The 25060-nt window shown below is 37.4% G+C and overlaps 1 protein-coding gene across 1 annotated transcript; it reads right to left on the reverse strand.

The window, feature by feature from the left end:
- Positions 1-192: 192 nt before the first annotated feature.
- Positions 193-24409, reverse strand: LOC136240806 (uncharacterized). Its single transcript, XM_066031866.1, has 4 exons — positions 24270-24409; positions 7488-7700; positions 2098-2337; positions 193-510 (listed from the first exon to the last, which is right to left on the reverse strand). Exons 1-4 carry the CDS (start codon positions 24342-24344, stop codon positions 391-393), a joined length of 648 nt encoding a protein of 215 aa, XP_065887938.1. The 5' UTR covers positions 24345-24409; the 3' UTR covers positions 193-390.
- Between the last annotated feature and the right edge of the window lie 651 nt (positions 24410-25060).

The raw sequence follows: 25060 nt of genomic DNA on the forward strand, positions 1-25060 counted from the left end.
ATCAATTGATGCAGCAATGGTACCACATACTTCTACAATGGTCTGTTTACTTATACATATATCTTTAATGTATGAATTTCTTTCCAACGGTTTCCTGATCAGCTAACAGGTTATTCTTGCTTACAAATTAAAGGCACTCACTAGTGTTTCTTCTGCATACTGTGCAAGTGATCTCAAACACATTACACAAATCTATATACACTTGTCTCATTACACACAGGGTCTTATGTGAATGATAAACAGAATACAGGTAAACAAACTGCAATTTGGATATAAACAAAACATGCATTGGTGTAAATTCTACTAATAAAAAACAATACAAAATTTTGGAGCATAATTTACTATAAAAGTACTGTGGAGAGAGTGAGCTATTCTTACAAGATGTATGCATTAGTCATCATAATAGTCTGGAGTGGTTGTCAAATGTTGTAATTCTGAATTGAGAAAAAGATCTGCTCTTCTACCTTGCATTATACAAGACCGAATGATCTCGACAAACAGAATCAAAATCTGTAAAGAAATATGACATCATTATTAATGGGTCATAATTATACAGTATGGTCTGTATATATTTAGGATTGCACTTTCTCACAAAAAATAATATTAACCAGAAACCAGCCTTACAATACCTTAAATGGTGCCTTGCCAGTATTGGTTAGGTAATAACCAAGCCCAAAGTACCTCCCACTGGAAGATTTCCTGGATTAGGAAATATAAAGTACAGGGTAGAGTGAACTTTGTATTATTTTGAAGAAACTTGTAATGTTGCAATAAAAGTACCTATTCGATCCATTGAACAAACCAATCTCTATCAACAGTAAAATAAAAGAATACAACTGTTGTGGAGATTGCTGAATTTTTGTTCCAAAATTACTAGCATTTATTCAATTTTTAATAGATGTTGTTGGGTACAAAATAAAATTTTGTAATTTTTGTAACAGTTGTAGCTTTGTATGGTTGTTTGAGTCAGGCAGTAGCTCTAAAATTTTTTTTAGAATTTTGTAGTAAACTATTGGAAGCATTTTGTGCTGAACACTGAAAGAATATGTAATACAGGGCAGAAGCCTGAAATGATGCTTATTATGCTAGTATTACACCAGCATTATGCTTGATGCTTTTGCTACCTATAACGGCTGATGGCTTCCCTATGTTTGCAATGGGAATTGCCCACTGAATACATGGATTGATTGCAGAGGCATTGCTTCTTTGTTTGTGACAACATGTAATGGGTTGAACATCTCATAATGGCCACTTCGCAAAACACCAAGCAAGGAAAATTAATTTTGATTAGGCATCATTAAAGTAGCGACATACCTATTATACCTGAACATACACTTACTGGAATTTTCTGCTAACTGATTGACTGACTGACTGACTGACTGACTGACTGACTGACTGACTGACTGACTGACTGACTGACTGACTTAGTTACTAATGCAAACAAGATAGTGACTAAGACTTCAGGCTTGATTTTTTCACTGCTAGACATGATTTCAGCCCGACAGGTGCCTTTTGGCATAATAATGCATGCATCATGGACTTACCTCGTTTGTACTGCTGTGTAATGGGTTGAACACAAAATATTATGGCTATATATTTCATTTTCAGTAACTGATTGGTGGGGGTGCATGTTCAGACACAAATACGTCTTTGTTCTTTTGATGTGGAACACCAGTCATAATTGTGTTACAAAAAAAAAGAAGTCAACAAACAACTACAAGGACACAACAGGAATTTAAATTTTAAGGAATCAGAAATAAAATGTGTGGGCAGCTGGTGGCCTGTACAACCTTTTTGACTGCTTTTTTTTTGTCTATATGATCCCTAATAATCCTAAATTATTTTCCTTGTACTTGTACATCTTTCCAATTTAAAAAGCTGACTGGTTTCTGGCAACTGGTGAAATCTTCCTAGAACTGTGCCTCCCTGAGTCTCTTTGTTGGCAAGCTTAACATAGAGTGAAAATCTCTACTTTGACATCAAACAAAATAATTGTTATGACATGCAATGCTAGTATAAAGTGTCCAGCTGGCACCTGACGTTTTGTGAGAATTGTATAAATTAAGAATGTAATAATTCCTATAGCAGACAACTTACCCACCATACAGCACAGATTCCTGAAGTGATTATGACAGCACTGAAATCAACACTCTCATCAATGAGAGACTGTATGTAAGCAGAGCCATTATCACTATGACGACGATGTGAGAACTGACAAAGCTCAGTGTCATAACAGTACTCGGCATATGTTAGTGCTCCATATACTGCACCACCAACCAGTATAATAACAGTGATGAATATCAGGAACAGTTTAACAAAGATGAAGACGATCTTCCACTAAAAATAAGCAAATGAAATACATGTACATTTATCAAGACACATAGTAGTGTGTTGTCTGACCAAGAAAGCCAGCTCATTAATGTGCATATTGACAGGAAGAAAGAAAATGCTGATTTCATGCCAGCATAGCTCCATGGTCCCTTCTCCAAAGTACACCATTTTTTTGCATAACAGCTGCCCACCAGGTAGAGTATACCACACAGCAAATTTGATTAAATTATTCATGAGATATGGGCGACCAAATTAAAATTTTGATTTTTTCTTTGTTAAGGGGTCTATGGGGGTCTGATTAAGAACATATGTGACCAGATTTTACAGAACCGAACCAAATCGCACATCAGGCAAAATCAAACTAACACCACCAGTGGATAGCTACACTATCGTACTACAAGTTTTGACCCTCAGCACTACTCAAACTACACGAGGCTGGTTTTAATAGACGTCTTTTCTGGGTGGTGTGGAGTGTCCAAATGGCGGTTTCAGGCCTTGTGAAGGACCTGGCTTGGCAAGAATCAGTGGTTTATGGTGGACAGCCTTATAATGTTGGCCAGACGTGTTCTCTGTAGATTTTGCTACATATCAGCCACTAGGGAGCCAGCACGGCCCTGTAATCTCATCCAATCGTGGTCTGCCTCCATTTTGAGGCCTATCTTTTGCCCTCCCCGCCGCCCCCCAGCCTCCACCCCTTTGTGAGCACTCGTGATACTACTTCGCTCGTCCAACTGCTCAGATTTTCTATCTTATTTGGCGGGAAACTGTACAAGTAGCTACAAGTACTGGAAGTGGCTTGAAAGGTAACAGATTGATGCATCTTTTGTGTAAATTTCATACGTGTGCTTGCTATCCTTGGAGAGTTATGCTGGCTTCAATTCTTTAAAACCGTTTATCTCGAAACTTCTAATGTGCGATTTGGATCGTTTTTCCAAAATCCAGTCACATATAAAGGCAAATTTATGTACTAAAGTTTGCAAGGAATCTGATAAGTATCCACAGTGCTATGAGCATTTATATGTGTAAAATAGATCAAGTTTTTGTCTCGATTATAGAGTAAACTGCTTATGGGAATTAGTGTTACCACGATACATCGATAGTATCAATATAACAAGGTGGTGATATGATATGATATACCAATCAGTTATATCAATGGTTGCACAATAGTGGTGCCGCTTAGTGTAATGATGTGGGGGAGGCCAGACATATGGTATTTGGCATTTAATTAAGTTATGTATTGATAGTATAGTGTGGTAAACAAGCCAACCCCAAGATTGCCTGACACAATTGTGAAATATGGGTTTTCAAAATTCAGCTTAATTGGGTTTTCATTCAGCTTAATATGGGTTTTCAAAATTCAGCTTAAATATGGGTTTTCAATTGAGCAAGATTGCCTGACACAATTGTGAAATATGGGTTTTCAAAATTCAGCTTAATTTCTTCATTTTTTTCTTCTTTTTTCCTTTCTTCATTTAGGGGGCTTGGGGGGCTTAGATTATTCTTTTTGCACACTTTACAAAAACCATTGTAAGATACAAATGCATAGAGTTGATTTTCTTGAGCTTTGGTAGATTTTAAGAACGTAATGCGGCACAATCATGTACCAGGTTTGGTGCAAATCTGATTAATAGTCATAGAGCTCATGTACATATGGATGATTATTTGCATTAAAAAGGCTGACTTGGTGTCATGGCTGCAGGGTAAACCACTTATGGGAATAACTTAAAAATCAGTATACACATAGGTTAACTATCATAGCTCAAACATTTTGTGGTTTAAAAGAAATTGCATTGACAGCTACAATGTTACAAGGCAAAACCCACAAACAACTGTAAATCGTGGGGTCGAAATACTCTAATAGAACAGTCAACGTGGGGTAAAAAGAAGCAAGAAAATGTCAAAAAAACTAACCAGCATTCAAACCAAGGTTCTCCATACCGAACATCCAAACCCTTAACCACTGAGCCGCTGCTATCACGGCTGATCAATTCACTTAATTTCTACTTTATCCTTTATAAATGAAAATTCTAGCTAAAATAATCTCATAGATCTACCAATGGATAGAAATCCTCATAAAATGCGTGCTCTATTAGAGCATTACAAAAGTAATCAAATAAACTCTGTAATACAATACTATTGCAACTTCTCTAGTATTCCATCGAATCAAAGCTGATATTACAGCCATTTTAGGTGGGTAGTAAACTTACACCACTAAGACCTACTTGCGCCAATCACCATCATCATAATGGACAAATTTCATAATAATGAAAAAATCAACCGTTGCCCCTAGCAACCTAAATTTTACATCATTTGTAGGTGTCAATGTTTTAAGTCACCTCTCCAAGTTTTAAAAGGATAGCATATATAAGTCACGAGATATGACATTTCGAAGTTGCAATTTTCCCATACATTGTCAATGAGAGGGGCAACAGTTGCCCCTTCTCGGTAATCACACAAATCATGGGATTTAAAGAATGTCATATCTTATGACCTATATACACTATCCATTTAAAACTGGGAAAAATTATTGTTGACATTCACACATACAAAATTATGTAAAATTGAGATGTGTACTTTTGAATTTTTGGTTTTTGCATACGTTGAAATACCTCATTTTTGTGACTGCCCAGAAGGGGCAACTGTAGCCCTCTCACATAGATAAGTATGGGAAAATCACAAATTTCAAATTGTCATATCTTATGACATATATGTGCTATCTTTTCAAAATTTGGAGAAGTTACTTTAGACATTATCACCTAAAAATAATGGAAAATTCAGGTTGCTAGGGGCAACGGTTATTATTATATGCTATAAAGCCTTATTATGGATTTTGTCCATTGTCATAATATAAAGTGCTAACTAACTTGTGTCAACAGGCTGTAAATTGTATTTTAGCATTAAAAAGGTGCAGGATTTGCTTTGTAAAAATTGATCAACTGCAACTTATAACGTTTTGCATGAAAAGTTGAGATACTCTAATACAATAGTCACTACAAAATCTTAATAGACATTTAGTATACTTATAACTTGGAAGGAATTTACTTTGTTATAAAAACGCTATTGCAAATAAATACAGACACTAAATATATATTACAACTTTATATAGCCATAAACAAGCAAGCACAAAATTATATCAGTATAAATTGGCTTTGGTATCATATCTGTAAGTATTTTTTCTGAGTACTAGTTTGTCTTATATCATTGTCATTGCATCTGTAGATAAAAAGAACAATGATTTGTGTACAAACAAACCTCAAAGCCAGTTATGGTTGGCTTTGGGTATATATTTAAATACAAAAGAAGTGAAATCCACACAAAACAGCCAAACTGTATAAAACGGTGCAGCCTTCAAAAAGTCTCAGTGAAAAAAGTTGTGAAATCAAAGATGGTAGCCATTTCATGGCTGCAATGATGTTAATGCACAAGGCCATTATTAAAATTTATTATCATCCACATTATTGCAGCAATTTCATGGCTGCACCTTTGATTTCACAACTTTTTCACCCAGGCTTTTTGAAGGCCGCACCCTTTTACACAGCTTGGCTGTTTTTGGTTGGAAATCAGTTGACATGTACACTGAAGTAGGGATATGTGTGTACAATACATGCTGTGTGTGGTTTGTGTGTGTGTGTGTGTGCGCGTAGTGTAGTTGCCTCAGAGTAATGGTTGGATAAGGTGAGAAAAATATTTGAATAATTTTCATATCAATGAAAGTGATTGGAATGTGGTATATAGTGCAAGAAAGAGATCAGTGGAGTCAGTTGTGTGTAACACCCTCTTTATTATCTGCAGATGCAGTTGTTTGTGACCAATGTATGTACCCACCAATTATGCTGGCATAACGTTGAGCACAATAGGTGCCTGAAAGCATTGAGTGTAATGCTAGTATAATAAGTGTTGTGCCATACCATGCCGTACTATAAATCCTTGCTTTTCAAAATACAAATAACAGAAAAAGATTGATATACTCTAATAGAACAGTCAGTAACTCTAAAATGATGATCAAGCAGCTGACTGTTCTATCCTTTTGAAAAACAAAGATTTATAGTCTCTACTTCAGCCACTTATTGTTTACCCATAAAGTTCACATTTATTAGCAATACATGGGAAGGATCTGAGGCATAAATGTAGAACATATTGTGAGCATATACAGTAATTAGCAATAGTTTGGAACATCGCTCAAAATGTGAGGCATATAAAAACGTAATCGGCAGGTCCCTACTGATGTGATAGATATTTCAGGATATAGCTACTTACATAAAGGCGTGATAACATCAGATCCAGACACACAGCAGGGAGCAGCAACAGTATGATAATTGGCCCCATCCACCATCAAACATTTAAGCAACACCAGAACATGTCAAGGCAAAAGTGTCTACGTTGTGGAAATGGTGGTAGTGTCTAATTGATTCTGTCTACTATATATTAGCAGATAGATATCATTTGCCAAGGTGGTCTGCAGTCCAGTCCAGGTCAGTGTGTAGTGTATAGTGTGTGTGTGTGTGTGTATGTGCGTGTGTCTGTGTGTACATGTGTGTGTACAAAGAGCATGATCTATAAAGCTGCTGTGGTGCTGGGCATTCTGATACATGCTGTGGAAACTTGGCCTGTGAAGCAGAGAGAGGTGCACACTTTAAAGATATTTCGCTATGCTGTTTGAGAACACTATTATGTAGGTGTCTTGCAAGCTTTGAATAAGTAAGGAAGGGCTGGTTTGCCTGTACCTAGGCATAACTATCACCTAACAAGAAACGCACACAGAAAATCTGTTGTTATGAAAATCATACAAAATGCAGCCATACACTTACATATTATGCACATAAACACAAGTATAAATACATATATGTGACTGGATTTGCAAAAAGGTACCTTTTCACACACAAAATTTGACCTAGTTTATGAACGTTGAAACTTCACAACCTTTTGAAATTTTCCATGTGTGTAGCTACAGTATCTGGCTACAGTTTGATACTAAGAGTAAGTTAGTCACTATAAGGAGTCAAGTATTACATCATTTTGTTTGTTGGTATGTAAAATGTGTGAAAAAGTTTTTGAAAATCTGGCCTCATATATCAGTATCACTGCAGCAATTAAAGTTAGCAAATTTTTTCAATACATTCAAACATTGTCCCACACATTTACATCCAGTTGCTTACATCTCTCTGATTGATGAAGGCAGAAACACACTCAAACATTAGCAACAGGATAGCAACTATGACAGCCATCATACCACCCATTATGTCTGCCACACAGGTACGTCGCAGTGAAGGATAATCAGGAGAATAACACAGCTCTGTTGGTTCTGTGCTGCTATATGCATAGTAATTGCCAATAATTAGAATAGCAAGGATTGCAACTATTTCAAGTATCTGAAAGCAAAATAGAACATTTCATATCAAATACATGTAATACGATGCAGACACTCCATACAATCTTATAGGTTAATCGTTATCTAATTTATATCAAAGTTGAATAATGGATATGACCAGTAGCACATCAAATCCTACGGACAAGGGAGCATGTAATTATCTCTGTGAACAGCAAAATTCAAACATGGCTGCCATGAATTATAAAAATAACTTTTAAATTCCTTATTAGGACATTATACATAGGTGCATGCTTGAGTATGTCATGTTACCGGGATGACAAAGTGAAGCTATGGAAACAAAGTTGAAAGGTAAGATGGAAGAATGGTATCACAGGCATGATACGTAGGACAGCGTTTCTAAATTTGCTAGTAACACGAAATTACTCCTATGGACTATTCCAAGCTGTTCCTTTGGCTTGATGGACTTCCTATCGAAGCAGCTTTACTCCCTTTACACAAAATTATGGAGTAGCAACACATTCTGTACATCCTTGTTGCACGTAAGAATGATGTAACTAATGATATACGCTATTAGCATAAGACGTCATGTATGAATTTTGCCTGTAATGTTAGTAGTGCACGGAGTTGCATGTTCCCTTGTCCATACGATTCAATGTGCTCCTGATATGACATGTTTGTGTACTTTTTCCGGTATAGATATCCCAGACAGTCCAGCTTATGTAGAAACTATAAACTCTAACAAAATATTCACTTATTACTTTTCCATTCACCTACCTCATGTCGGAAATCTGCTACCCAAACTTGTCTCTAGGTAATGGTCTACTTTAGAACATTGAATACAGAAATCTCTTTTTTCTAAATGATAGGGATAATCATACAGTATGGGAGTACTGTACAGTAGGTATGGGTCATGAAGGTTGGTCTTTTTGTCAAAAACACTACTTCCAAGTCCAGCCTCACTTTTCTTTCATGGAATATTGGGTTGGAATAATGAAGCCTAAACACACGATCAAAGCTCATTTCAACAAGAGCTTAGAGTAACTAACTATAGCTGAAAACTTGAAGCAGAGTGGCCACTTTGCTTTTAAATAATTGATAGCTGGGGTACCGTTCAGATGCAGTTATGGTCGTTGGTTTGTTTATGGTCTGCTTATTACACAGTGTCACAAACAAAGAACAGTACAACACCACTTCTACATAATATTATTTTAATCCAGTCACTACAAAAAATTACAGACGATTCACATTTAGTCAGTACAATGAAACCATGCATTATGTGCTACCTGTGAATCAACACCTACGTGGTAGTGGACAAAGAAATGGGATACAAAGAAGGACAAAGGTAAATCCATAATATACTAGTGGGGCAAAAAAATTATTAATTTTCAACAAGTAGAATAGGGATCAAAGATTTGATTTTGAAAAAAACTGCGTAAACAAGAAGTAATAGGGATGATAATCCACAAAATTCTATGCATCATCAGTTCAAAGCAAGTTATTTGAATAGTGTACACTCAATTTGCGATTCCTATTTCAACATTTTAACAAAATTTAACCACAAGTTGAAATAGGAATCGCAAATTGAGTGTACACTATTCAAATAACTTGCTTTGAACTGATGATGCATAGAATTTTGTGGATTATCATCCCTATTACTTCTTGTTTACGCAGTTTTTTTCAAAATCAAATCTTTGATCCCTATTCTACTTGTTGAAAATTAATAATTTTTTTGCCCCACTAGTTTCATGATTTTTTTCATGTCCATGCACATGGACTACTTCTTAAATATACGTTCAACAGTACATGATTGTTTAATAAAGAAACCCATTGTAATATCAACTGGCAATAAACAATTACATAAATAAGTTTAATAAACAATTAGTTAACAATACAGTTAACAATACAGTAAACAATACCACTTTCCTTTGACGAGTAGATAAATCCACTAGTGTGACCGTTTACTGCAACGAAGCGGTGCGAAATCTCAACACGAGTAAAACACACGCTTGACAAAACGTGGTCGACTCCAATTAAAGTGCTGAGTATACGGAGTATCCCGCTTTTTATTTTTCAATCGCGCACGGAAGGGACACACCCCTTTTCAATTCGAAATTTACCAGTGTGTTCCAATAGCTTACAAGCCTTGTTATGTCGACTCTTAGCTGGTAAACAGCTGAAGAATATAATAGAAAGTATACACGAAAGGCGTACAGTAATAGTTTAAGTGACGAGGTGCGGGCCACACCCCCTTCACTGTCTCGTAATGAAGGAAGTCTAAAACCCGAGTTTCAGTGAACAATAGTTATGTTTAATGTTTAGTGTGATACAACTTGATGCATTTTAGTCCTGTGAGCTAAAGCAATGGAATTTTAAACAATTCTATATTATCATCTGTATGGCTTCTCGATCGAATTGCGTCTCGAAGAGTGATTCTTGCTCTATATCTCGCAATCGCATTAGAGAGGGAAGATTTTAATACCACACAGACCTGGGTACGAATGTTTTTAAATACGCCATACGTTTTTAGGGCTGATATCTACTTCCTACGAGCTGTAGGCGCGCGAAACAAGAAAGAAAGAAAGAAGAAAGAAAGAAGAAGATGGAGAATCTAACCATTTTCAAAATTTAAAAAAACACCTAAAACCATTTCCCTTACTTTTAATACTTGTTGGCTAGTGTTGTAAACACAAAAGAAAGGTCTAGAATGTTTTAGAAATAAAATCTAAAGCCCGGAAGGCTGCTTTTGGCGTGCGTTCTATTAGAGTGTTTTGAAAAATTTCTGCCTGATCCCTATTATGTACCACTACCGTGGTACATGATATATATATTCACTATAGCTACTGTGGGTAGGCAAGAAGGCATGGCTCGGGCCTAAGCAGTGTCGAAACCAAGTCCATAGCATTAACCATTATAGCCAAGTTATGTTAGGCTGAAGGCATTAGTCAGTTAGTTAGCCAGTGGAAACACAGTTACTCATTTATAGTTACTCTGAAGCCTAATTTGGGATAGGTCATTCCTAATACTACCAAGCTGTCATGAAGGAAAAGTGAGGCTGGTTTGGGTGATATATGTTTCTGCAAGAAAGCCCATTGAAACCTCCTCCATGACCTTTACTATGCAGTACTACCATACTGTATGACCAGACCATGACATGACGCATGGATCATAAATGTACAATAATAGAGTTGCTAGCCCAGCTAGCCTATGCTTAAATTGGTATTTCTACCATTATTTGTTTGCATGTAGTTCTGGCAGAAAAATACTGAAACAAAAGCGAACTGGCCATGTAGGTTACTAATTGACAGTCAAGGCTCATTCAGATGCAAATTATATGTCTGGCACCATTCTTTCCTTTGACATGGAATGTGCAGAGCTTGTGAAATGTCATTTGTGGGGACCATTCTACAGAACCGAACCAACTATATTATAGAGGTATGTTCCTGAACCATTTTTGGCAGGTTTTGATAAACCTATTTTTTGCCATTTTTGGCAACTTTCAAAGCTGCCAAAACTGGCAACTTCCAAAGCTGCCAAAACTGGCAACTTCAAAAGCTGCCAAAACTGGCAACTTCAAAAGCTGCCAAAACTGGCAACTTCAAAAGCTGCCAAAACTGGCAACTTCAAAAGCTGCCAAAACTGGCAACTTCAAAAGCTGCCAAAACTGGCAACTTCAAAAGCTGCCAAAACTGGCAACTTCAAAAGCTGCCAAAACTGGCAACTTCAAAAGCTGCCAAAACTGGCAACTTCAAAAGCTGCCAAAACTGGCAACTTCAAAGCTGCCAAAACTGGCAACTTCAAAGCTGCCAAAACTGATAACTTCAAAAGCTGCCAAAACTGGCAACTTCAAAAGCTGCCAAAACTGGCAACTTCAAAAGCTGCCAAAACTGGCAACTTCAAAAGCTGCCAAAACTGGCAACTTTTAGAGCTGCCAAAACTGGCAACTTTTAGAGCTGCTTCAAAAACGTATCACTAGCAGCTTTATGTTATTTCCAAAAGTGGCATAAATTCCATGTTGTTTTATAGTTGCAAAAGTAACTTTTAATTGTGGGATTGAATTTCAGTTTGGGGTTTCAAAACTGGAAGCTTTTATAGCTACCGAAATTGGCAAGATTATAAGTCCAAACTTGGTAAGTTTATAAAATTTCCAAAATGGGCAAGTTCTGTAATTACCAAAATTGGCAAGTTTCGTAATATCCAATGTTGGTAAGTTTATACTTTCCAAAATTGGAAAGTTTGATTTTCCAAATTGGCAAATTAGAGTTTCCAAGATTCCATTATTGGCATGAAGTAGGGATGCCAAATTTGGCAATAAAAACGATAATTATAAACATCTTATTTCTTGCCAAAAATGGAAACTCAAACCCACAATCAATGGTTACACATACCACTATATAAGTAAAACCCGATACCTTCCAATTTTGGAACAACTGTTAAGATGCTTGTGAGAGAAATTGAAGCACTTACTGGTTCCATGACAAAGCTGTGTATACTCTCCTTAGCTTGCCAAGGAAAATACGTTGCTCTATTTTTTTGCAATAATTCAGATTCCACATAATGCCAATGTTGGCAATAATGGGGTTACGAATTATTGCCAAATTTGACAAAAACGGTCCTGCCAAATTTGGGCTTAAAAGAGCCAGTTTTGGAAGCTTGGTAACTTTTACATTAATTCTGTTGTAACAACTTTGAAGTTGCATTTCGTAAATTGCCAACAATGGCAAAATAAAATTCTTTACATTGCCAGACTTTGGTTTTAAGGGTGTTCCAACTTTGGCAATAACCCAAAAGCTGCAAAATATGGAACCCAATAGATTGACAAAAATGGCAACATGTTGGATCTACATTTGGCAAAATATGGACAATGCTAAATTTACCAACATCTGAGATAGCCTAATTTTGCCACAATTGGCAAAAATATGATACCGAATGTTGCCAAAACTGGCAAAAAGCAGGTTTATCAAAACCTGCCAAAATTGGCTGTTGAACATACCTGATATTATAGCATCAATCATGAAGTCACGATATACACTTATAGGCACACCACACTAGGTGCCGCTCAAATACAATGTCCTCTTTTGAGAGCACGAGCAATTAAAAATCTTGCTAATTAAAGGGAATGGCACCCATTTCGTTCATGAGTATTCATCCCAGGATGAATACTCATGACCAAAACAGGCCCTTAATTAGCAAGTTTTTTAATCGCTTGCACTCTCACAAGACGATGTTGCATTTAAGTGGTATCATATATAAGGTGGCCACTAATGAAGGTTTCACTGTATATATATCTAATCCAAAACAGCCAAGCTGTAAAAAAACAGTGTGGCCCTCAAAAAGGCTATGGTGAAAAAAGATGTGAAATCCAAGTTGGCGGCCAAGAAATGGCTGTGATGGTAGGTTAATGGTAAAAATTTTAATAACAGCAATTTAGGTGAAATTTTGTAAGCGGCACAAAATTCACCTATATTGCCGTTATTAAAATTTTTACCATTAACCTACCATCACAGCCATTTCTTGGCCGCCACCTTGGATTTCACATCTTTTTTCACCATTGCCTTTTTGAGGGCCGCACTGTTTTTTTACAGCTTGGCTGTTTTGGATTAGATTTCATTTCTTTTTGTATTTGTATACCCCAAAGCCGGCCTATGGCTGGCTTTGGGACTTTTTTAACCTGTCTTTTTTTCTTTACCACAGGAAGAAGAAAAGATGAAGCAGATGTACCTTAAATATTTCTGATTTAAATCAGTAAATGTACAAATTATATATATATATAATACATATATTTATTATAGAACTCTCCATGGTGGTTTCTTTGTAACTGAACACTCTACAAGGTGACTTCTTCTTGCTGCTCTCTCTACAGGGTGAATAGTTTGTAGCTGAACAATCTACAAGGTAACTTCTTCTAGCTGATCTCTTTACAGGGTGATTTGTTTGTAGCTGAACTATCTACAAGGTAACTTCTTCTAGCTGATCTCTCTACAGGGTGATTTGTTTGCAGCTGAATTCTGTGCAGGTGATTTGTTTGCAGCTGAGGTCTTTACAGAATGGTTTCTTTGTAGCTGAACTCTCTACAAGGTAACTTCTTCTATCTGATCTTTCTACAGGGCAATCTGTTTGTGGCTGAATTTTCTACAGGGTGATTTCTTTGCAGCTGAACTCTCTACATGGTGGTTTCTTTATAGCTGTACTCTCTACAAGGTAATTTCTTCTAGTTGATCTCTCTACAGGGAGATTTCTTTGTAGCTGAACTCTCTACAGGTGATTTGTTTGCAGCTGAACTCTCCACATGATGGTTTCTTTGTAGCTGAACTCTCTACAAGTTAATTTCTTCTAGCTGATCTCTCTACAGGGAGATTTGTTAGTAGCTGAACTCTCTACTTGATGGTTTCTTTGTAGCTGAACTCTCTACAGGTGATTTGTTTGCAGCTGAACTCTCTACATGATGGTTTCTTTGTAGCTGAACTCTCTACAAGGTTACTTCTTCTAGTTGATCTTTCTACAGGGTCATTTGTTTGTAGCTGAACTCTCTACAAGGAATCTTCTTCTAGCTGAACTCTCTACAGGTGATTTGTTTGCAGCTGAACTATCTACATGATGGTTTCTTTGTAGCTGAACTCACTACAAGGTAAAATCTTCTAGCTGATCTTTCCCAGGGTGATTTGTTTGTAGCTGAACTCTCTACAAGGAAACTTCTTCTAGCTGATCTCTCTACAGGGAGATTTGTTTGTAGCTGAACTCTCTACAGGTGATTTGTTTGCAGCTGAACTCTCTACATGATGGTTTCTTTGTAGCTAAACTCTCTACAAGGTAACTTCTTTTAGCTGATGTCTCTACAAGGTCACTAGTTTGTAGCTGAACTCTCTACATGATGGTTTCTTTGTAACTGAACTCTCTACAAGGTGACTTCTTCTAGCTGATCTTTCTACAGGGTGATTTGTTTGTAGCTGAACTCTCTACAAGGAATCTTCTTCTAGCTGAACTCTCTACAGGTGATTTGTTTGCAGCTGAACTATCTACATGATGGTTTCTTTGTAGCTGAACTCACTACAAGGTAAAATCTTCTAGCTGATCTTTCCCAGGGTGATTTGTTTGTAGCTGAACTCTCTACAAGGAAACTTCTTCTAGCTGATCTCTCTACAGGGAGATTTGTTTGTAGCTGAACTCTCTACAGGTGATTTGTTTGCAGCTGAACTCTCTACATGATGGTTTCTTTGTAGCTAAACTCTCTACAAGGTAACTTCTTTTAGCTGATGTCTCTACAAGGTCACTAGTTTGTAGCTGAACTCTCTACATGATGGTTTCTTTGTAACTGAACTCTCTACAAGGTGACTTCTTCTAGCTGATCTTTCTACAGGGTGATTTGTTTGTAGCTGAACTCTCTACATGATGGTTTCTTTGTAGCTGAACTCTCTACAAGTTAACTTCTTCTAGCTGATCTCTCTACAGGGAGATTTCTTTGTAGCTGAACTCTTTACAGGTGATTTGTTTGCAGCTGAACTCTCCACATGATGGTTTCTTTGTAGCTGAACTCTCTACAAGTTAACTTCTTCTAGCTGATCTCTCTACAGGGAGATTTCTTTGTAGCTGAACTCTCTACAGGTGATTTGTTTGCAGCTGAACTCTCCACATGATGGTGTCTTTGTAGCTGAACTCTCTACAAGTTAACTTCTTCTAGCTGATCTCTCTATAGGGAGATTTGTTTGTAGCTGAACTCTGTACATGATGGTTTCTTTGTAGCTTAACTCTCTACAAGGTATCTTCTTCTAGTTGATCTTTCAACAGGGTGATTTGTTTGTAGCTGAACTCTCTACAGTATGGTTTCTTTGTAGCTGAACTCTCTACAAGTTAACTTCTTCTAGCTGATCTCTCTACAGGGAAATTTCTTTGTAGCTGAACTCTCTACAGGTGATTTGTCTGCAGCTGAACTCTCTACATGATGGTTTCTTTGTAGCTGAACTTTCTACAAGATAACTTCTTCTATTGATCTCTCAACAGGGAAATTTGTTTGTAGCTGAACTCTCTACATGGTGGTTTCTTTGTAACTGAACTCTACAAGATGATATCTTCTAGCTGAACTATCTCTTTCCATACTTGCATGAACTCCCTACAAGGTAACTTCTTCTAGCTGATCTCTCTACAGGGTGAATTGTTTGTAGCTGATCTCTCTACAGGGTGACTTGTTTGTAGCTGATCTCTATACAGGTTACTTGTTTCTAGCTGGTCTCTTGAATTCTCTTCAGGGTGACTGCTCTATTAGCATGACTGCTCTATTAGAGTATCTTTATTATTATTATTATTTAATGGACAATTAAAATACAAAATTGATTAATAGGCCAAAGGCCTTTGACAATGTCCATGTCCAGTTTCTCTCCAATATTGGTCTAGTGAGTGTTTGAAAGAAGATATTGTTTTTGCCAGAACTACTTCGTCAGATAAGTCATTCCATTGTTGGATTATTCTAAAGTTGAAAAAGTGTTGACCAATGCTTCTGCAAATTCTTTGTTTAAAAAGTTTCATTGGATAGCCCCTGGTAACACTGTCTTGTTGTAATGTAAAGATATCTTTTGGGTCAATTTGATAGTATGAGTTTAGTATCTTAAACACTTCAATTAGATCTCCTCTTTGTCGTCTACAAAAAAGTGAGTGCAAATCTAGTTCTTGAAGTCTACCTTCATAAGATAGTGTAGAGATAGATGGTATCAGCTTAGTAGCCCTTCTTTGAACCTTTTCTAGTACGTCAATGTCCTTTGCTAAATGAGGGCTCCAGATTGGGGCACAATACTCTAGGTGCGGTCGAACTAAAGTTTTGTACAGCAGTGTAAATGATGGTGCTGATCTATTCTTGAAACTACGCTTCAGTCTTCCCAATACTTGGTTAGCATTACTTGCAATTTTGTGACAATGAAGACTTGAGCCCATGTCTGGTGTGATCCATACACCTAAATCTCTTTGTTCTGTTGTTAATTCTAGCTGACTATGAGCTCCTGAGGCCTGATCGTACAGGGTGTAGGTGTTGTGGTTTCCTCTACCTAAGTGTATCACGGTGCACTTTAAAGTATTAAACTTCAGTAACCAAAGTCTTGACCAGTTCGAGATAAAATTAAGGTCTTCCTGTAAAATATTGACATCTTGAGGTGTTTGGATAATTCTGTAAAGTTTAGAGTCATCAGCAAACATCTCTAGTGTACTTTGGAGTCCATCAGTTATGTCATTAACATACAGGATAAATAAAAGTGGGCCAAGCACTGACCCTTGTGGTACTCCACTTGTAACATTCACCCATCTAGAACTGCTACCATTAAGAACCACACGTTGTTGTCTACCAATCAAAAAGTTCTTTATCCATGTGAGAAGGTTGCCATTGATACCATAAGATTGTAGTTTACTTATAAGTCGTAAATGTGGGACGGAGTCAAAGGCTTTGGAGTAGTCCAAATAGATAACGTCAACACCAAACCCAGAATCAACAGCAGCAGACCATTTTCTGTGACATTCTAGTAAGTTGGTAAAGCATGATTTATGTTTCACGAAGCCGTGCTGGTTTGGGTTGAGTACCCTGTGTAGGTCAAGAAAGTCCCACAGTTGTTCCCTTATTATTGATTCAATAAGCTTAACTACTTGTGACGTAAGACTTATTGGTCTGTAATTAGATGGTTGCAATCTACTGCCTTTTTTAAGAATAGGTGTAACGTGAGCCTTCTTCCAAAGGTCTGGAAGTGTGCCAGAGTTCAATGATTGCTTTGTTAGTAAAAATAAAGGCTTAGCTAAAGAGGCAGCACATGATTTCAGAAAATGAGGATGTAAAGCATCAGGGCCAGGGGCCTTGTTTCCATTCAAGGAAAGTAGTTTGTAAAATATTAATTCTTCTGATATGTTAATGTCTGACAGTGTTTCAGAAATTCGGGTTGAAATGGCTGGAATATAACTTGACTCTTCTAAAGTAAAAGTGGACTTGAAAAAGCTATTTAACTCTTCAGAAGCTTCTGCATCAGATAAAGTCATTGTACCATCAGGTTTTTGCAAATGAGTGATGTCTGATCGATTTTTTTGTTTGCTGTTTAAGTAGCGATATAGCACTTTAGGATGAGTCTGTGAAAGTTGAATCAGTTTTGATTCAAAACTAGATTGGGAAGATCTTATCATTGATTTGACTGTGTTTCTATGTTGAGCATAGGTCTGATAGTCACTACTAGTCTTGGTGGTTTTCCACTTGTTGAATAATCTTTTCTTATTACAAACAGCGACTGATAATCTTCTGGACCACCAAGAAGGCTTAGCTTTGTTAGCTTTAGAAACTCTAGGAATGTAAATGTCAATAGCTGATGATACAGCTTGAACAAATAAATTGTAGTTATGGTCTATGTCATGACCTTCAAATCTTGACGACCAGTCCATTTCTTTGAAGTAACTGTTCAGGGAATCATAATCCCCTCTAAAATAATTGTAGGACTTAGTGGTTTTACTCCGTTTGTGTATTGCTCCGCAACAAAGTTCCCACATCAAACAATCATGATCACTAGAGCCAAGTGGGGGTAGGTGAACAAGGTTAGCGACATTATCAGGGTCATTTGTTATTATTAAATCTAAAATAGAAGACTTTTGACTAGGATGGTGGCGGGTAGGTTGAGTGGTATGCTGGGATAAAAAAGAGTCTTGCATTGCATCCAAAAACTTGGCTGAGAATGATGTAGGGCTACTGGAACAATAATGGTTGACCCATTCTATATCTGGGAGATTGAAGTCGCCAATAAGTAAAAGTTGATTGAAGCTTTGCTGAAGGGAGATGGTGTGAATTATGTCTAGGAGCTTAGAGCTGTTTAATTCAGTAGAGGAGGGTGATCTATAAACTAGTCCAACAAGCAGGGTGTTATTGGCAGGTAAAGAGATTAAGCACCATAATGATTCGTCAAAGTTGACTGTTTCAAGCTTTTGGCAAGGTGAGCATATGAGTGATTTGTGGACGTATAGAAGGACTCCACCACCGCGAGAAGCAGATCGGTCATTTCGTAAGATGTTGTAGTTGTCTAGATAGATTTCAGAGTCCTTAATACTACTGTCTAACCAGGTTTCAGTGATGCCAATGATATAGGGATTGTGTTGAGAAACAAGTAACTGAAGTTCACTGAACTTGTTAAAAATACTCCTGGCATTTGTTTGTAAACAAAGGAGAGAGTCAAGGGTAGTCACAAATTCAGTGTTACAATTAGTTGAGGTTGTACCGGGGGAGAATTTTACTCCTCCCTCCGGACAATCAGTCCGTTTTTTATCCGATAAAAATTTCCTTCCTTGTTCATGTCAACTAATTTGCTCCTAAGAAGTTTGTTATCTTTTTGCTGCTGTGGGGTAAGGTCAGGTGTAATGTAGATTTTACGAAAGCTACTTGGAGTAGAGTCATGACGTAAGTGAGCTTGATCTCTCACTTGCTGCACCAAGTTGGATTTCGTGTTATAACTCTGTGGCTTTAAGTCTGATTCTTCTACACCATTGATGAGCCTTTCTAAGATGATTTCTCCATCTGTAAAACGATTTTCAAAGCATTACCTCAAGCGATTTATCTGGTAGGCGTGGCAAGCAGTCGTTTTTTATTAGCTAATCTCGATTGCATAATTGTTACACACTGTTGGTATTTTCGTTGTATCTTCCTGGTTTTTGGCTCGATTTCCTTCAAACCACAAAAGGTTTGAGGTTCAATATTTAACTCATTCACCCACCGATTTTCAGCTTCTTCCCATACGCGGTTTACCCTGTAGACGTGACAGGTGTTATTTTTCGTGAATAATCTATCATAACTCCTTTCCTGTTTATCGTATTCTAGCCAAGTTGGTACAGAGATGCGCCTTTATACCCCCCTTCTGTGTGCCAAATTTTGAAGGCAATCGGATATTGCGTTCGCGTTTTATAGCAGTTTTTGTAGAAAAATAAGAAGAAATAAACGAAGAAACTAAGCCAATTTGTGAAGTCGCATATCTCGGGAACGCTTGATGCGATTACGCTCAAATTTGGAATGTGGAATGCTGAAGTTGGAGGGAGTGTCCACAGCAAAAATCGTCTTGTTTCACCAAGGAAGCACAGAGCTACGGAGGTGCGAAAATTGCGTTTTCTTTCTTCCTGTCAATATACTCACGGGTGTTACGCGCCGGCTTCTTGGGCCGCACGACACACTACCGTGTGTCTTGATAGAAGGCCTACTTAAATACAACTTATTGGGGGTATACTGGCGCTTGGAAAATTTTTCAGCAAGTTAGCTAGCATTAAATTACTGGCTAATAAGTGTTATCTTCAAAGTGCACATTTTCCTGACCCAAAATGCATCTGAAAGAGGTGCTATCATTATCCAACTACCGCTTTAGGGCTAGGGGATGTCAACAAAATGGCCTATGACACAGCTTATCACTGATTTATACTGAATAATTTATATATTGAATGGTGAGGTTACAGGGATTGCAGTGTACCAGCTAATGGGTTCGTTTGCCTTTCAGAGTTCCAACAGAGGAGGGTATTTGACTCTCAAGCATTAGTACATACATACACATTCTTATAATACTAGGCATTCCAGTATCTGAGATTTTTTTATAACAAAAATTTCCATAAATTCTCCAGTAGAACCCCTGGCACAAAATAACAACACATGTTTAACTTGTCATTGCTCCATCATCTGAGCTTCCTATGAAAATGAAGGGTTTGTCCATACAATGATCATTGTGGAAATCTTAGTTTTACATATTATGTGCATTACATTTAAGTAAGTTTTGTGTCAGTTTGTACTCCTTTAAAGACTTGAATAGTGTATGCAGAACGCTTTGAAACTAGGGCTGCATGATAATAACAACAATGTGGTTATCATGATACCTATATTATCGTGATACCTATATTATCATGATAAAGATATTTTTTATTATCGATATTTCAAGATAATAGTAAATCTCTATAAACTATTACAGCAGGTAGATGGTATACTCTTGTAAGTAAGGCGACAATCAGCTGTGCATGGTAATGCTAAAAATGATGATTTTTTTCAAGAGATGCTGCTTAAACAACACAAAACTGTGCATGTAAAAGCAATATGTGACCCACTGAGCAAAACCCGACTGTTTTTGCACATTCCTTGAATTGCTTTTCTGTTGCCTATGGTAACAAAGGAGTGGACAGCAAAAGTTTCAGCCTTTTGTGATGAATAGTCTTGGAGTTATAGGGCTAGAAAGTTGGAATAGGGATAAACTTGATTTATTTAATTTAATTTAATAATTGCTTTACAGAATTGGAATTACATACAGTAGAGGCTATAGTGATTACAGAGACATACAATTCTGAAGGACTACCAGTGTCCTGCACTGGTAGCCTAGAGCACTAACTACTTAACTACAAAAACTATACATGCATACATTTATATAATAGTTACAAATAATTATAATTGGTTGGTGCAGGAGTCTTGGAGCAGTGGGTACAAGGACACAGGTAATGAAAAGTACAGGGGGTATTATCAAAGTTAGCTAAAAAATGATTCCATAAAAATACTTTCAACTTTGGTTTGATTATACATCTAGTGATTGAGATAGGTCAATTATTGGTAAAGAGTTCCATAATCTTGGTAAACGATAAAAATATGAGTTCATGATAGGGTTGATATGGGCTGTCTTGGGGTATAACTTTGTGCCAGCAGATCTTGTTGAACCTGTAGTAAAGTTGGTATAGTTCAAGATGTCAAATTTATCTGATGGATTTTTGATGGATTTGATGAAGAATATGTCGGCAATTTCGTAAATGTACATTAGTGGCAACATACCAGTTTGTATTAGCCTTGTTTTATAGTCTGATTGATAGTTTGATAATATGAATTTGGTGGCTCTTCGTTGGACTTTCTCAAGTGATTCAATGTCTTTTAACAGGTATGGCCTCCACCGTGGGGAGCAATACAGTAGCTTTGATCTAACTAAAGTGATATACAGAGATTTTCTGGCCTGGGGACAATTGGAGTCCTTGAAGACCCTACGCAATAAGCCAAGAGATTTATAGGCATTAGAAGAAATCATTTCATAGTGTGCTTGCCATGTTAGCAAATTAGTAAAAACAATCCCAAGGTCTTTACAGCTGGAGGATTCATCAATTGAATGACTGTTGACATGATATGTAGAGTTGAATTTGCGATGGTAGCTCATAAACACAAACTTTGAAAGATTAAATGAGAGAAAGTTGTTAATGGACCAGTTGAATAATGAATTGATGTCTTCTTGGAGATGCTCAATGTCTAATGTTGATGTGATTTGTCTGAATAATTTTGTATCATCAGCAAACTCAAATAGGTCTGATGTGACAATTGATGGGAGGTCATTGATAAATATTAAAAAGAGCAAAGGACCCAGAATACTCCCCTGTGGCACGCCAGAGATAACAAGTAAAGTGCCGGATAGGTGGTTGCCCACAGAAACACACTGGGTTCTGTTGTGTAGATAAAACTAAACCAATTCCATAAGGTGCCAGTGATTCCCATGTTCCAAAGTTTAACTAGGAGTTCATTAAGCGGCACACTATCGAAAGCTTTTCAAAAGTCAATGTATATAGTATCTATTTCATCTTTTGATGTTATTATTTGAACAGCAATAATACGCAAATAAATTACAAGCGCTTATTTAACCGATCACAACTCATGCATGGGCGTAGGAACAGGGGGGCCACAGGGGCCAGGGCCCCCCAAGTCTGTGGCCATGGATAGATATAACAGGCCAGGGCCCCTCCAGTTTGCAGCAGGAATCATTTTTACAGTAATGCACCATGTGACACGTAATAATTATAGATCATTGGCCTACTTGGACACTGATAAGCTATGTTCCTTCCTCACCGAGTGAAATGTTGGTCCTAGTTTATTTGAAATAATATTAGAGGCGCTTAAAATGCTGTGATAATAAGCTACACCTCACGTGTGATTCGTGTTAGAAAATAATTAAAGATTATCTGTGCAGCTGCAGAGAGTTAACTTATATCTCAGTCTCACTGTCAGAAAACTTTGTCAGAATTAATCCGTAGTCGTGGTAGACCTATTTCAATGAGTCCAGTTGTTAGTGAAGGAGCTTCTAGCGAGGCTTCTAGCGGTTCCCAAGTGGTTCTAGCAGAGGTAGTATTGTTCTAGCCCTGGCTCTATCCCTAATAACGAACCTGTGATGGAGGAAGCTGAATCAGAGCAGTCCCACTTCCCCCTGCACTTTCCAGACAACTACGGATCTGCGAAATGTAGCTAATAGCTACTCAGGGGGGAGATGTTAATTCATTAATTCATCCATATAAGTAATTTATAACTAACTATCCTATCTATGTGTATTTCTGGGGGTAGATTTAACAACATGAAATTAGTTCAAGTAACAGCCCCTTAAAAGCCTTATTAATTGTGTTTTGTGATGTCATCATTCTATCACATCGTTAACGTGGTATACAAGGTTGCTATAAGATTACTTATCTAGCATAACTGTGATTATAATTATTGGCTAAAATTGCCTCCAGATTCAACCTCATAGCTCCTATTTTTCAAAATTTTCCTGCAGGGGCATGCCCCTAGACCCCCCTAGAAGGAGAGCATGCAAAGTTCATGCACTGTGCATGTACCCACAAGTAGCTACACTCTCCTCCACCACTGCTTTAGTTACCAGTAGTGGCCTCCTTATAGTTTTTTGCTTTGCTACGCCCCTGTCATGACAAGCTATGAAGACAGAGTTTGGCTCAGCCTGTTCACCATGCATTGGCACATCGATCAAGGTATAGTGTTTTCCCTGTATGTCTCCATGTAGAAAAAGAAGAAACCCATTCCAATGATAAAATGATGACAGTAAATTTTATTTCTACTGCATTGTAAATAAGTGATCATAACCCACATACCATACACTGTATGAACACAAAAAGATTTTCTTACTCCCAATGAACAGGAGAATCTGGTGGTGTATAGGTTTTATTGATTTTCAGGACATAATGAAGCGATTAAAACATGTGTATTATATGTAGCATGCGTATTTTTACCCAATCTTTTTATCCAGTTTTTACAGAATTTTGCAAAATCGGCTGGTTTTTGCTCAGCAGGTTGGATGCATATTTCATTATTGAGATAATATCAGATAAAATGATTTTCTGTTATCGAAATGTTTAGGTTTTCATTATCGCACAACCCTATTTGAAACATAAAAAATGTACTGTCAGTTGGAAGGCATTCAGCATATAAATTAAATGCTTACACAACAATGCCATAATTGAAACCAAAATACTGCCTTAGGTATTGTTGCATCTTTCACTTTAATTGTTTACCTTCATGTTTTAATCCTTTATTTACTTGAGATAACCACCTGCCTATGGGTATATACACCATTGTAAGTGTACAATAGGTGAAACATACAGGTTACTAAATGGCTTCCTAATTCATTATTGCCTTTACTAAAGTTTTCAGCACTGCATACCAAAGTAGCGAATTGCAACCCAACAAACTATATATTTCTGAGATATAGGCAATCGATAATCTATCTAGCTATTGAGCATAGCTACAAAAGTGTGCTTTGCCAAAATCAAGGTCGGGAGGCTGGCCAAAATTTTAAAATGATCGAAATGCGCTGAAAATACACATACGTCTACTCACCATTGCCACCACGGAGAGAAAAGGTAGAGGACTCCTGCAGAAACGACGACACACGTCCCCTGCACGCGGTGCCATGTTTTTCCTTGATGTTCTACGAAGTATATCTTGTCCCTATCGTGGGCGTGACCTTCGCGTGAGCGGCGACGAAGTGATTATATATTTCACGTGATGGGTCCGGTTTTAAAGCCGGCCGCAAACTTGATTAATCGTTTCTCATCCCCGCCCGCATCCCTTTTTACTCCACCACCATTATTGCACACGCGTATTTTGATGCTAAGAAGGCCAGCATTTATACCATAGATAGCTAGTATATTCTACGTACCATCTATGGCATTACCAAGTTTGGATGGACATAAGGTTATGATAAAAAGAAGAAAGAATGTATTACAGACACTAGTATGAGAATGCAAAATTTAAGGCAACTTAGTGCAGCAGTGAAAAGACTGCTGCTGTTAGGTAACGCCAAAACAAGGGGGTGTCACTCAGGCTCTTGCTGTAGGTAGATCGCGACCGCGGTCAAACTCTAAGTCAACGGTCAAGGCCACAAAATAACTCTTACAGTGGGTCAAGGGTCAAGACGATACAGAAGGTTCGAAACCCACAATCGAAAACTATACGTAGCTATTATCAAGTTTACGGAATTATACGTAACTTACAAGAAGTAAGGATCTCCAAGAAGATGTTTTAAAGCTCCAACAGGCATTTCGCCGTAATTATAATGATTTTTCTCTCACAGCTGCTGGTAGCACGCACTAAGAAAATATTATACTAGGTTACAAGCGCAGGTGCGT

Source organism: Dysidea avara, chromosome 12 (genome assembly GCF_963678975.1).
Source record: "Dysidea avara chromosome 12, odDysAvar1.4, whole genome shotgun sequence".
Taxonomy (NCBI): Eukaryota; Metazoa; Porifera; class Demospongiae; order Dictyoceratida; family Dysideidae; genus Dysidea; species Dysidea avara.